This window comes from Drosophila ananassae, chromosome XL, assembly GCF_017639315.1.
Source record: "Drosophila ananassae strain 14024-0371.13 chromosome XL, ASM1763931v2, whole genome shotgun sequence".
Taxonomy (NCBI): domain Eukaryota; kingdom Metazoa; phylum Arthropoda; class Insecta; order Diptera; family Drosophilidae; genus Drosophila; species Drosophila ananassae.
In genome coordinates, this window is record NC_057931.1 from 12,200,170 (window position 1) to 12,215,765 (window position 15,596).

The window sequence follows — 15,596 nt, forward strand, 5'->3', positions numbered from 1 at the left end:
CCGCAATGGTAGCAATTCATCTAATTGCCGGTGACGGTGCCGTTTGATGGACAGACCGCTCTGGACATTGGACACTCTGGATACTGTGGACACGGTGGACACTAGACAGTTTAAATGAGAATTATACAACAATCGGAATCAGAACGGCAATAAGCCAGTCATGTCGGCCAGCAAAAATCACAAACAAGCAAGGCGACATCAATGGCCCAGCCAAAGTTTTATCGCACCTGTTCGCACCTGATCCCCAGGGATCTGGAGGCTATACCCCACCCACTCAAAGAATAGATATAAAAAAATAAACACAAGTACACGGTGGAAAAGAAGGAAGAGATTTTAAATTTTAAATTTCATAACGAGTTTAAAAATAAAATTATTTTATAAGAAAGGTATAATGTGTTGCTTTCTGAAGCTTTAACTTCTCTGGTTTAGGATTATATTTCATTAATAATAAATGGATTTTTTGTATAATTTTATATTAAAAAAATGTCAATTAAAAATGAGTAAATGTTAGTAATATTTTAGGTAATATACAAAAATATAATTTTATTAGATTAAAGCCAACTATGCTAAGACTTAACATTATTCTTTGACTTTAGTTTCAGAATAAATATACAAATGAGCAAGCAAGCAAAAATTTACCTAAATATTTTTGTTTATAAGGCTTTGAGAATATTTATTATTTATTTAATAATTAAATGAAATATTTATTTTGCTGTGTAGCTATTCCTTGTTCTTGTTTTCTCATTAAGCATGCTTCATTTTCCCGGGACATTTATTGCCTTTCATCAGTCTGCCCGAGTGCCTGGGTGCGGGCTTCTTATACTCGTATGTAGTTTATATATTTTTTTAATGATCCCCATAACTAATCTCAGTTAGTTTATCAAACAGAGAACCGTGAAGCTGCCTCTATTTTAACACGCCCCTCTACTATAGATACAATAAAAAAAGAATACTTGTGAGTCTCATAGACCTTGGAGCGAGAAAGTCAAGAAATCCTAAACTTAAGTATATACTTTCCCATTTTCATTTTGATTTTTTCTCACACATATTTTCCATTTTGTCATCAAGTGGCGGAAATCAATCAAAATCAAAGCCCGAAAACCCCATCCATTCATTCAAATTTTTGTAACAATTCTGATTTCTGAGACGAGGAAGTGAAAACCCTGAATGAAAATCATCTTGAAAGAAACGAAACAGTTTTAAGTCGTATCTATTATTATATATTCTTGAGACTATAAACCCAGAAAAAAAGTGCTTCAGAAATAAGCTTAAATCAAAGTCTAATGAGACGCGACGACAGCTTGGGAAGTGGCTGGACTTCCAAGACCCATCTTCTAAGATCTAAACTTTTCACACACCAATGGACCAAAAAAACCAAAAAAATCTACATAAATCAATAAAAGAAAACAGAAAGATTGTCTTGAAGAACCAATCAAAATGACATTAGGGAACCGCTAAAATGTCCAGTCCGAGTATCATAAAACCAAAAATATAAAAAAGGGTTTCCTGTTTTATAATTCTGTTGTACTTATCCAATCGAAATGACAACAAAAAGGTGTTAGAACAGGTGCACCAGCCAGCCAATAATTATGATGATGGGAAAGCCCTTAGGGAAAACACTAAATAGTTATCAATTTTTATTCAAGAAAAATCTGTTTATTGCTCATACGCAGAGTTGGCCCTAAATAGTCTTTTTAGTTTTCGTTTTTTTTCCATTTTGTATTTTGTGATTTTTTTATGAGAGCTTAGCCATCCGCAGCGGAAGTCATTTGTCGGACAACAAAACTCTCACACACACCACAGAAATAAAAATAAAAAACAGAACTCACAATCTAGAAGAACAAGAAACTGAATTTAAAAAAAAAGCCAAGTACAGTAGTTGCTCTTTTTGTTGCTTTTGTCAGTGTTGTTGTTGTTTTGTGGTAACCTCTGGGATTACGTCACTGTCACAGTGCAACAATCCAACAATAAGACTGGAAAATAAACGATGAACTAGTCACTCTAAGATACCCTAAGTGGGACCTTAAAATAAATAAGTTTTAAGGAGTTAAATATGGAAATTAAAGGGCTAATATTTATGCTTTATAATTTTAAAAATATAAGGCTGTCAAATAAAAAACATAATTATAAGTTTTTGTTTAAAATGCAGGTTCAATCTTTAAACAAGTGCTTAGAGAAGGAAATACTAACATTTCTAATATTAATTAAAAAAAAAATCCTCTTTAAAGTTTTCAGATTTTTACAGAAACATTAAGATAAAACCTCCTAAGAATAAACTAAACTTGAATAATCTAAAGAATTATGTATATAGTATACCCCGACCAATTATCGTTAGGGTAATGGATGCTCTGTCACATGGCCGGCAATATGCGGGAATGATGAGCAAGATGATGTTGATGAGCCAGGGAGGATGGATGGATGGATGGATGGGCAGTCAGATGGCCAGTTCGGATGATGGACTTGCCGGAGAGTGAGTTCCCATGGTCTTCCCATGGAATCGTTATATATAAAGTACAGCTAGTCCGATCTGCTGAGCCATGCCAGCTGACTGACTGTCTGGCTTTCTGGCTTATAGACCTTCTGGCCAATGTCAGAGTGACTGTTACTTCCAGAATAAGAATATGAAGAACAACTCAATCATGCAAGTGCGAAACTTCAAGTTCACGGTGGCCGGAATGGTTTTGAGGAAGGGGTATTGGATGGGAACTAAGCGTTTCCATTACACTTGTCTCTAAGTTGTAATATACACTAACAAAAATATGTTTGTAGATATATTTTGGAGATTTTTTAAGGGGCTTACCAGGATACTTTAATCTTGCTCTTTTATTTTTAAGAAGCCTATTATTTAAAGCTTTCTAGTAAAATGTATAAAAAAATGTATAAGTATTTATAGAAACTTGTTTTAAATCCAACCATGCTTACTATATATATATATTTTTTTTTTTTTTTAATCGAATATATATCAAATAGAACCCAATAAACCCCCTTTAAACTATTATATAAAATAATCAAACACCTTTCAACGCCCATTGGTTTGATCTTATCTTTTCCTGTGTACAAGTACCTTCAATTCTCTGACTGTGATTCTCCGATTCTCTGATTCTCCGATTCTCTGGGCAAATGCTAATGCCGATGTTAATGCTATTATTATTGTTGCCATTTGCGCTACTGTTACCGGAGGCGTTAAGCACTACAAAATAGCGACAAAGTGTAAGCTTAACCAAACAACTGAACTGAAGAGCCGAGTTGGTTAACAACAAACTGAACAACAAACCGAACAACAAACAGACAAACAACAATCACAGAATAGCAGAAATTACATTGGGAAATCCGATTAGCCATCGTTCTGCGGAACTCTAGAAACTGAAACTCGCTTTTTGGAGTCAATGGTTTTGTGGAATTGGCTAAATCTGGGATTACATTATCATGGGATCTAAATAAAAAAATACCCAACTTGGGAGTCTTCAGGTAGCTTACATCAATCAACATTGTGAGTAGTTTTGAATGAAAATTGTTTTGTAATAAATAGTACTGAAAAGGTTAATAATAAATATTAAATAACTTGAGAATCTCCTTACTCTTAGTCCGAAATAGTTTCCTATAACATCTTCCTTTAAAACTTACCTTTCTAATCATTGGAACCTTTTCTTTTTAAGAATTATATATATTTTTTCGTGTTCTCCCACCCTGAAATTAAAAAAAAAATTATCAAAAAGAAATCCCTTCCCACCGACTTCCAATTTTATGACCCTGCCGCATTTTCGGAAGTTCTTTCTTTCTTGTATCCCCGATGATACACTTTTAGGGCTTTTTGTTTGAACTTCGTACTCATTTCCATTTCCATCGGTGTGCTTTGTTTGGAGAATTTTCTTTTTATACTTTTTTCTTTTTTTAGTTTTTTTTCAGAGTTTTTTTTAATAAGAGTGACATTCGCTTATCAGACCTGGACTTCGTGTAATATTTATGTGGCATTTTGTCACCGCGACACCATTCCTCCTCTCTTATTCCTAACATTTGAAAGGAAATTTAAATTTTAGCATAAATTTATGGGATGCCAGCCCAGTCAGCCATCCAGCCAGTCAGTCAGTCGATGGGTCTTCGGTTTTTCAGGTCTTTGGTCTTTTCGGACACATTCTCAGAGACATCATCATTGGCTGGCTTTTATCGTCATCAAGGCGGTATTTGTTTTGGAGTGCATTTATACATTTTAGATGCGATACTTGGTAGTTTATGCATCACCGATGACGGCTTCTGCTTCATTTTAAGGAACGGTACTTTTTCGGGGCTTTAGGCGGGAGGGAATAGGGTATCTTGGTATCTTAGGGATTCTTTTATATATTTTGTTCATTGAGGCAGTAGAATGTGAGGCATTCATGTTGGTCTTGATACCCGGTACTTGTTATGAAAAATATATAATATATATTTTTTATTCAATAAATGTATTTTTCATGTATAATATTTACTTTAAGAAATATCCTTATAAATTAGTTTTATCCTATTTCTTCCCTATATTTCAGTATATTTCCATTCAATTATTTCTTAAATTCTATTTTATTTTGTTATTTAACTTTAGAATATATAAAAACTTACTTACTTCATATAGACTTAATTGGATTTTAAAACAAAACTCCAAAATAATTTAAACTGGCCTAGAATTTTATAAAAACGTAGCATACTTTATATTAAACAAATCAATAGGATTCCACATATTTTATAAAAAAAATAATTTCTCTAATATTTAAATTTAAAATAAAATAGAGCATTTCTTAAGTCGAACTTGAACTAAGTTCAAGTCCCAGTCCCTGCCCCAGAACAAGAACCAAACAAATCCCCAGTTTGATTGTCCGAACAGCCCAGCCCAACTCCCACCAAAACAAGGGGCGTTTTAGACATTTCTATTTATTCCTTTGGTCCATTCATAGATCTAGTCTTCCAAGATCTGGTCTTCTTTCTCCCAAAAAAAAAAACAGATGAAAAAACACTCACTCAGTGAGTGGAGCTTGTCCAGTAAATTAGCATTAACATTCATTTGGTTTCAGACCGATTCGTTTCGTTTCGTTTATTTGTTTGTTTGTATTGCGTGAGCTTAGTGGCCCAAACTAAGCCAAAAAAAGATACTGAATATACATATATATTTACGGGATATATAGAGACTTTTTTTGTGAATGCAGTGCCAAAGATTTTTTGGGGATTTGAACGCATTTATCATCGGATAGCCAAAAGGCATTGATATGCTAAACTGCAGTTGACTTTTCTTGGTATTCCGTTTGCTTATAACCAGACCAACCTATCATATATCTTACGATCGTATATCGGTTTACATATCCCCCTCTTAAGCTTTCGGAGTCTTGGGGCGTTTGGGGTCTCAGAGGTTTTTATCAATCAAGTTCCCTGCGGTGCGGCGTGTTGACGTCTCTCTTATTACAACAGCATGATTATGGCGTATTAGCCCTATTAAGTGTCGCATGACATCGATGTTGGCCCAAGGTGTTAGGGTGTGTCACAATCCGGGACCCGGCATCCGCGGGGGGAGCTCACTGATCAGCTAAGCTAATGTGAGCTCTTTTGCGGGCTCTTTTCAGGGGTACGGGTACTACATACATACATATATGTTATATGTTTATCTAATTCCCTAAATCTTGATTTACATTACATATAATTGTATTCCCGGAATTACCTTCAATGAGTCAGCAGGTTTTTATAAGTAAACTTAAGCTGCGGGATAAATTAAAGCTAATGAAGACGTACATTCGAATTTTTGTGAAGTCTTTCATCATAAAAGATCGGTAAAATATAAATACACCATTTTGTTTAAATATTTGTACGCAGTTTGGGGGAGAAATGAAAAACGAACTATTTAATATATTTTAATAAAAAAACGGACAAGAATTACCCAAGATATATGTATAGTTTGGGGCCACACATGAAAATTCAACATTTTCCAGGTGGTGTCCAAACAAAAATTTAAATAATTATTACCATCTAAGTTTTCAACTCTTAAGGCATTCCGCTTAAAGATGTGGGGAATTGTCAAAGATATACTCAGACCGTTGCCGTCAGACCGATTTTATATGTCGCATTGAATACTCCTAGAAAATATATCAAAGAGTATAAAGTCTTTTTCTAAATCAAAACCAAGCCATTAAAAGCCAACAGGAAGCTGGCAGGAAACTTGCGATTAATCAAATTAACGGTCGCATGGCACAATTAAGCCAAAGCCAAAACCAACATAAAAACCAAAACCAAATCAAATACAAGATAATAATAATGGCAACAAATTTCAATTATCCAAATTGCTCTCGTTTCTGATTCAAAGATTTCAGACTTCAGAAGATTGGGGTATTAGCGGACAAAAGTAAACGAATTGCTCTTGTAATGTTTTCAAAGTCAAATTTAATTTTGGAGTCACCTTGAGCCTCAGCTGGGGCAGTGCGGCGCTGGGGCAGTGTGGTATTCTTTATTCTGGAAGTGCTACCTGATCATTGCATAATTGCTGCCAATGAACAACAAAATTACATAAGAAAGAAATAAAACAGAAAAAAAGGTTGAGAAAGAGAGTGGGAAATGTTTGTTGTCCAACCAGAACAGAGGCAGAGACCCCCCTTAAAAAAAAGACTTAGACAGTAACAACAACTTCCAAAGAAAAAGAAAACATCCGACGAGCTACGGTAATGACAACAAAAATAACAACGTTGTAGCGCAAAAATAAAAAAATTTTGAGCTGCGGTAAGTAGCCAAAAATAAAAAAAAATACCCACCAACAAAAAAAAATTATATTTAAGGTAAAAATAAACTACTCTGCCAAGTCAAGTTGCTTTGCGTTGTACCTGCCCGAGTATTTCTACGTACTTGTTGCGTCTATGTCTATGTTCAAGTCCAAGTTGTCTATATATTTTGTATATATATATATATATATAGATATAACTTTGGATATGTATGGGTTTGTGGGTACGTGCAGACACCCAAAAACCCGCCCCATTCCGGTGCGCCAAGCGGAAAAATCAAAAGGTGCAAAAAAATGAGTCTCTACAACTTTAAGGATGATCTACAGAAGTAGATGAGGAAGTATTTTAAAATTTAATATTTTATTATTTAATATAAGCATTTTATATATTAGTTTATAATACTACAAATTATTTTTAAAAGCAATTATTATCGCTTTTATATTTGAGAGAAAGAAAATATGTTTGAAAGAAAAGAGCAAAACAAAACCACATTCAGTATTTTATAATTTAAATTTAAGACTTAAAAATGTTTTATATATATTATAAATTTTATTTATATTTTTCTTAAGCTTTACTTAAATCATTTTTAGAATGAAAGAGAATAAAAGTATTTACTTTCTATTTGTATTAAATTTTGGCTTCTTACTCTATTTTTGAAAAAAAGTATATAAATATAAGGCCCCTTTAAGCCGCCAAAATCGAAACCTCCCGAAAAAGTGTAGCGTATTTCGGTTATGAGCAAACCCAAATAAAAATTCAAAACCTCTTATTACCACAAGGTACAAGGCAGCAGCCAGCCAGCCAGCTTGTTCTCGTTGCTGCTACCGTAGTTGTTGTTGTACTTGTCGTGTTGCTTCAAAAAAAAAAGCGCCAACAAAAAGTACAGACATCTGAGAAGAAACCAACAAAAAAAATTATAAAAAAAACTCACACCAACCAAGCAGGCTGAAGTCAAAAGCAGACTCCAGCCGAAAAAAAAGACCGACAAAAAAATGAAAAACTTCGGCTTGGAGTCTTTTGCACGTGATACATTCATCATGAACTTGAATTTGAATTTTAAGTTTAATGGTTAATCCATTGTGGTTGTTGTTATGTAGTTTTTGTTGGTTTTGTTGTTGCTGGTGTCTGTGCAGGCCACAATTTGCGAGCACTTGTTACCATTGTTGTTGGTGCTTTTGTTTTCGGTTTTATTTTGTGTCTGGGTCTCTTTTTTTATTTGTTGCTTGCTGGCTTTTTGTTTCTGGGCAGTAGTTTCCTTTGTTGTTGTTGTTGTTGCTGTTGCTTTTGTTGTCACTTGCACTTGTTGCTGCAACAATCATTACCACTCTCGTCTCGGCTGAGGATTATTATTGTATAACCGTACCCGCTGCCCCGTTGCGCTAAAAGGGCAAGCTAATCCCAGCTGAGCCAGGCCACGCCTTCTCAGGCACGCAAGAAATACGCCCTTTTAGGCCCAAAACCAAAACAGAATACAGTTGTCAGCACTCTGTGGACAGTTTCTGTGGGCGGTTGTCAAAAAAACAACAAGTGGAAAATCCTTTCGCAGGAATTCCATTGAAGATAATGCTTACATGGGAAGATATGGCTTTTCTTTCACAATTTTTACTCAAAATTACATAAATACTTTTCTTTTTTGTTTTAAGAAGGTAAACAAATTGAAATTTGATTATTTTTGGAATATTTTTTACCGAAAAGTTCGTGTTTGAAGTCTTTTGTTTCAAGGCATAGTTTTAAGTTCGTGCCCTAAGTCTTCAAGTCTTTACAAATTAATGCTAATATTTAAAATTAATATTAGAACATTATTAAATATTAAAAACAATTTCACTTTTTTAAGCCGAATTATTTTAATTTTATTTTAAAAACTTAAACAATATGTTTTATATAATATAAATATTGTGGAAAAAAGTTCGTGTTCGAATTCTTTTGTTTTAGGGCTTATTTTTATGTTCGTGTTCTAAGTCTTTAAGTTTTCAAAAAATAAAATTAAATTTTACTAAAAAAAATCCTTTTTTTAAGCCGAATTATTATGACTATATTTCTAAAACTTAAACAAAATCTTTTCTATAAATATGGTATGGTGGAAAATAGTTTGTGTCCTAAGTCTTTAGTTTCAAAGAACTTCTTCAAGTTCGTTTCCTAAGTCTTTAGTTCTTAAACTTCAAACAAAAACGCAAAATTTAAATGTAAAATATTGAAAAATTACCTACAAATGATAGCATTCATTTAATATCCAATATAAATGGCAATTTTTAATGAAAAATTATTGAAACAATAAAATGCAATAAACGAAGTCGAGACCATGTGCATTAAATAAACAGAATAACGATTTAAGAAATTGATAAATATATTTGTTTATACAGTCCGCAATATATAGCTCATTCTGAAACAAGCTCATTATTATTGCAATCAGGTTTCTTGTTCATTTATTTTTTTTTGCGTTTTTGAAAATTAGTCAAAAAACGTGCGCATGTTGGTTTTTTTCTGAGGAGGGGAGTGGAGGTTGGGCGCCCTATGCGATGCGAATGCGTGTGCTCTCTTAAATGAATTATGAATAAAGTAATTTTTTTTTCGTGCCGTGTTCAGTCGTTGGCTTGACGGCCACGTTGGCAACTAATTTCGACCTTGCATACAATTTTAATTAAGTTTTTTTCTTATTATTATTATTCTTGTTGTTGTTGCTGGTTGGACGTTTCATGTGCACATGGTTAAATGTGGCTACAATTTAATTTTTTATTTTTATGTATCACATACCAAAAAGAAGAAGCAGCCGACAAAAATCAGAAGGGTGTTGACAGTTTGGCGGCTGGCAATGATAATTGTAAGCTTTAATTAGTTGGGGGCCTTTATTTCTTAGTGTCTTGAGAGTTTTTTACTCAAACTTTAATTAATATATAGATTAGGAAGTTGAACAAAAATCTAGGATGCTAAAAATTATAATTTTAAGAGCTATAAATTCTATATTCTAAAGAATTTTTAGGTTTAATTCTTTTGATCTTTTTGGTTTAAGGTTTAAACTCTTTTTAGGTTTAATTCTTATCTTGTTCTTTCTTATTTTTTTACCCTTTATTGTCCTTAAAGGCTCTTAATTTTTGGTCCTCTATCAGGAGTCGTTTCCCTGTCCATCTTTGCCGTTGCATATTTTCAATTTTTTGCATTTCGAACATAAATTAACCGTCCCCCAGTGACCCCCAACACCAGAATCTCCAACACCAGTATCTCCACCTCCTGCCATCTTACTCTCATTCGCTCTCTCTCTTTCTGTTTTGTCCAGAAATAGACATCGCTTTGGCCAAGAAGAGCAAAATTCCTGGCGTCAGAAAGGAACGTGGACAACAAGCTTTGGTTAACCAAACAGCAAGGAAGGAAAAAAAGTGAAGCGTTAATAAAACGGCACAAAAGGAACCAACAACAAGGATAAGGATGAGGAGGAGGAGGAGGAGGGAGTCTGCAGAATATGTAACCAAAGTCCCGGGCTCCAACACGATAATGATCCTGATGCGATGATGATAATGATGATTGTGATGAGGTTGGCGATGCAAAAGAACCCGAAGAGCCAAAGCAGAAGTGGATGTGGCTGGGGAAGTGGAAAAGAAGGGGATTGGATCTCAGATTCGCCTTTTTTTTGCAAAAAAACAAAGGTTTTGTAAGAAATTATATAGAAGATACAAATACTCTAAAAAATCAAATATCATATCTTATCATATTTTTAAAATTCTTTTAAGAATTTAAGATATTCTCTATAGACTCTTTTTTTATGCAATCAAAATATAAAGAATTCTATGTTATAATATTAAATAAAATTTATTAAATTAAATAAACAAATAAATATATATTTAATTCTATAGAACATCAAATAAAGAAAAAATAAATTTAAAAATAAAATCAGCACAACAACAACAGGCTGTGGTTCCTGTTTATCTTTGAGGCTCTGTATCTTTGTATCCGTGAGTGTGTGGGGTTTTTGGGCGTTGGGTTTTGGTACTGCAAGAGCACTCTTCAGGCTCTGCTTCTTCTTCATCGTGTTCTTCCTCTTCAACATCTCTTCCTCTTCTTTGGCGGGTTCTTCCTCTACTGTTTCTGATTCTTCTGGTGCTTCCTCCGCCGCTTTGGTCGCGTCTTCAATTGCTGTTTATTTGTAGTTGTTTTTGTTGTTGTTGATTTTTTTTACTTTTATTTTATTTGTTCTTGTTGTTGTTGCCAGGCGTGTGCGGTGCGCGTTGAATCCGCTATAACAGTGTTAGTACGTTAGTAGGTATACAAACAGGTAAAACAGGTATTCCTCAGCCGCTCTTCCATCATTATTACCACGATCATCATCGTCATTATTGTGATCATCATATGCTTCTGCTGCTGTTGCTCCTGCTGCTGCTTCTTCTTCTTCTTCTGCTGCTGCTGCTGGTGTCTCTTCTTCTTGCCCATCTACCACTATGGGCTATTCTGCTTCTTCTGCCACTTCACTTGAAGCATTATTTTAGCGACTCGCTGTCGATGACGACAATTGAGCAAATAAAGATAAAAAACACAACACTAAAACAAAAAACAAATTCTGGTGCACTGGAAGAACTTGGAGACGATTCTTAGATGGTTCTCTTTTACGCACCTCTTTTTGGTAAGAAAATAACTTCATAAAGAGATGTTAAAAGGATTGAAGTAGATGTAATCATAACATAATTAAATATTTAGGACACATTTTTAAAATTCTTTACTACAATTTGTTGTGTGTTTGGAATAAGCATTTATTTTTACTGTTTATTGTTCTTATATGTTTATATATTTAAAAATCATCTAAATTTAAATTGAACCTTATTTTTCGTTTAATCTTATTAAACATATTATTTAAAAACAATTTAAATGTATACAAAAAAGCTATAAAATAAAAGATAATATTTAAAATTTAAATTAGAATTAAACAATAAATGCTAAAAACAATTTAATTTTTTTAAGCCAAATTATTATAATTATATTTTAAAAACTTAAACAATATCTTTTATGTAAACATTGTAGAAAAAAGTTCGTGTCCTAAGTCTTTGCATTCAAAGAATATTTTCGAGTTCGTTTCCTAAGTCTTTAGTTCTCAGTCTTATAACAACAATTCAAAAAATCCCTAAAAATCCCTAATGCTTAAAACCTTCAAATATCATTAAAACTATTATTCCCCAATTATTTTCTACAGTGCATGGCGACCAAACTCAACGGAAAGTACAAGAAGACAGGAAAGAGTAAGGGAGACCCCACCAAACCAAAAAAAAAGAGATGGAAGGCAGTGCAAGCGCATTGAGGCCCAAAGGAACACATTCTTAAAGACTGCAATTACCCGGCAAAGGCCAGAAAGGGTGCGCGGGGTGGCCGCAGGGGGGCCGGGGCGGCTGCCGCGGGGAGTCAGGCAAAGATGCAGACAGTGGAAACAAGAAAATTCTGCTGGCTGTTTGGAGCCCTCTTGCAGCCTTCTCCACCTCCTGGCGGACCCGCCCAACTATAAAAAAAAGCCAAAGTCAGGGCATTAACAGCCCAGTGAATACACAAATACAACTATACCATGTGCAATTTCACACACACACAAGCGCAGATATGGGCTCACAACGGTAGTGTGTGTGTTGGTCTATACCTTTTTGGCCTAGGTCTGGGCCAAGACCAACAACAACTACTGTTCTTTTCTGCTCTGGCTGCAATCAACAGCTCCAGATTCGATTTCTTAGCAAATTAATATTATTTGTTTGAGTTTTCACATTAAAGGGAAAATATATATATTTTTTGAGCATATTAAATATATATAATAAAGTTTTAGTAGGATGTTATTCTCAAGGGCTTTGCTTGGGCTAAAATTGTAAAGAAATATTAAAAAAAGCTTTGAGCTTTAATTATAATATCCTTAAATATAATATCCTTGAGCTTTAATTATAATATCCTTTTCCTTAAAATATAAAAGAAGTGAAAATAAAAATAAAACTTTAAAAAATACTTGAACTTGAAGTATATAAGATTGTAACAACTTTGCAAGCAAAAAATATAATAAACAGAAATTTGAGTAATTTATTTTTTAGAAATCCTTATTGGTTTTAAAAAAAAAAAAACTAAACTAACAAACTAAAAAGATATTTCCCCTTGGAAAAATTGCTTGAAATATTTTTATAAAATTTTTCCCCAAGAAAATCCTAATCTTGCAAAGACCAACTCCTTATAGAACCCTACATATGTATATGTTTGTCTTAAGGTTCTGGGCCGTAACACTTGCATTTTGGCCAACGTTCGAGCGGCATTTTGTGAGTGAGAGTGAAGTTGGCGCAGGAACAAAAGCAACAACAACAACAACAGCAAAGTCATGAGGAGATGGTCTTCAGGAGACTCCACTTAAGAAAAGAAGAAGAATTTGCTGGCTCTTCAGCTCGTCCTCTGCTAACGCCAACGTCACGACATTAACATTGCCGCTGCTGTCGGTGCTGTCGGTGGTGTTGCTGCTGCTGCTGCTGCTGCTACCTCTGCTTCTGCCTCAACGGCAACGGGCAAAGTCACAGTCAAAGCCAAAGCCAAACAACAGGTTTTCAACTGCCTCCCGCTCTCTCTTTCTAACTTCCTGGCCCGGGATATACCGTTCTCTTTCGCCATGTCTTGCTCACCTGAGAAAACATGACTTCGTTTCCAGCTTCGTCTCTGAATCAGTCTTCGTTTTTCAGCTTCGGCTTTCGGATTCGCTCTCGCTCTCTCTCGATCGCCGCACACCAGCACAAAGCTAGCTGTAAATTTGTTACGTTGCCGCCGAAGAGTTTACCTGTGTGTGTGTGTGTGTGAGATTCACACAGGTGTGCACTGACTTAATTCGCCTTAACGAATTCGCCGTCGCTTACATCACTTGCCGCGGCTTTGCCTCGCTCCATGTCTGTGTCTCTCTGGGTGTGAGTGTGTTGGTGAGTGTGTGTGAAATAACGTTAGTTATCCGTTGCCATCGCACCTGTACAGGTGAGAAAAGGAAGCATCTGGCTTGCCCTCTCGCTCTCGGCGACTTGAGATCTTTTTTTTTGCTCTCTCAATCTTATTTGCCATTCTAAGCGTGTTCTAAGCCTGCTCTCTTTCTCTCTCTCCGGCTCACACACACACAGAGAGCAAGCAGGTGTAGGCTTGAGGGAGGGTTAGTGGTGCACAGGTAAGACACACCTGAGAGCACGAAATGCCTGCGTTGCCAACTATTTTGCCGTTTAATTTCGTTATATGGGTACTAGTTGTTTTTTTTTCTGCCGCGGCTGCTTCTTCTTTGGATTTTTATTTCTTCTTATTGTATTTACCGCGACTCTATTGCACATACACACTCTGCAACACACACAGTACCACACACAGGTACATAATGATGATGAAATTCTTAAAGGGCCGCGGAAAACAAACTATTGGAATTTTTACCTCTATCTCCTTTTCGGTTTTTCATTCTCACTTGAAAGCGAAAAAATCAAAAGACTTAGGACACGAACTTGGCCAGGAACTTTACATGTTTGTTTGAAATCTAAGTTTGAAAAATTATTTCTTTCTCGAGGAGTTTTTTAATTTGTTTTGCTTTACAATAAAAAGTATTTTTATTCTTAGAAATTATTTAATATATTTATTTAAACAAAATAATAAAATCCTGAAAAATATTCCAAAAAAAAATTAAAAAGACTTAGGACACAAACTTGACCAGGAATTTATTTTTACAAAAAAAAAATATTATGGCATGATTTTTTAGAAATTTACTTTTTTCAATTTTAGTTAATATTTAGTTTTTATTATTGGCTTTAATTTTTAAATATTTATTTTCTTAAAACACAAATTAATCCTGACAAAAAGAAAAATAAATTAAAAAGACTTAGGACACGAACTTGATCAGGAACTTGAAATTTTAAAATGTGTGTTTATTTTAAGCTACATAAGTTAATAAAATAATTTTTTATTCAAACAAACATTTCGTTTAATAAATTAATCTTTAAATATGTATAAATATTTCAAAAGACTTCAGACACGAACTTTTAAAAGTTTACGTTCTTGACAAATAATTTTTTAATAAATAAAATTTTCATTCATAAAAAAATTTAATTTTTTACACTACATTTACACTACATATAATATGTAGAGTGAAACTTTAATGTAAAAATCCTTTTAAAAATTCTACAAAATACTGGTAAATCGAACAAAAAATAAATGATATTAAATTAATCAAAATATTATCCGTTGCATGCTTTAAAAAAATAATTTAAATGAATATTTAAGGATTAAATAATATTTCGCAATGGAAAACCAAAAAAAAAAAACAACAAACAACTATGATAAATGCTGAAATAATTTCAGAGTCAAGAGCAAGCGGCGAATCTTAAAATCTAAGTACAACAAGTACAGCTCCAAAGAGCCGGAGTGAGAGAGGAGTACAGAGAGGGGGGATGGAGGGTTGGCTACAGGGCCGCAGAGGGAGACAGCCGATGGGCAATGGGCAATGGGCGATAGACGTTGGGAGCAAAACCATCTCAACCGGCAAATGGCCGAAGCAAAGAACAAACGAACATTACTATCATAATCATGATCTACCTTGACTCTGAGCCAAGATAGAAAGAGAAAGAGAAAGAGCCAGGAAGAGAGACAGAGAGAGGGAGAAGAAAAACTGCATGAGAAACGTTATGTGAGCGAAATGAAGCAACAGCAACAGCAACGCACACAAAACACTCTCACTCTCCTCTCGCATACAGGTAAGAAAAAAGCGGACGCACACAGGTGTGCTGAGCATGCTGCGAGAGAGAGAGAGACGAATGAGAGAACAGTTTTTCTTGAAAGCGAATTTGCTCTCCCGGTTAACACAGCGGACGGTGGCTTACGGTGTTTTGCGTTGAATTCGCCGTTCGCCGTTCGCCGTCCGCCGTC

At 34.6% G+C, this 15,596-nt stretch overlaps 1 protein-coding gene and 1 long non-coding RNA gene across 2 annotated transcripts; one reads left to right on the plus strand and one right to left on the minus strand.

Moving 5' to 3' along the window:
- Positions 1-10,615: 10,615 nt before the first annotated feature.
- On the minus strand, positions 10,616-11,144 carry LOC116655337 (transcription activator MSS11-like). The gene is made up of 2 exons (XM_032453079.2): positions 11,031-11,144; positions 10,616-10,951 (listed from the first exon to the last, which is right to left on the minus strand). Exons 1-2 carry the CDS (start codon positions 11,142-11,144, stop codon positions 10,901-10,903), a joined length of 165 nt encoding a protein of 54 aa, XP_032308970.1. The 3' UTR covers positions 10,616-10,900.
- Positions 11,145-11,233: 89 nt separating this feature from the next.
- Positions 11,234-11,965, plus strand: LOC116655338. Its single transcript, XR_004310462.2, has 2 exons — positions 11,234-11,334; positions 11,899-11,965. It is a non-coding gene; the product is annotated as an uncharacterized LOC116655338 (long non-coding RNA).
- The last annotated feature ends 3,631 nt before the right edge of the window (positions 11,966-15,596 follow it).

Coding starts and splice junctions, on each gene's coding strand:
- LOC116655337 (XM_032453079.2), bottom strand. CDS start 11,144: ATGGGCAAGAAGAAGAGACACCAGCAGCAGCAGCAGAAGAAGAAGAAG. Junction 10,952..11,030: donor TAATGACGATGATGATCGTG/GTAATAATGATG, acceptor ACACTGTTATAG/CGGATTCAACGCGCACCGCA.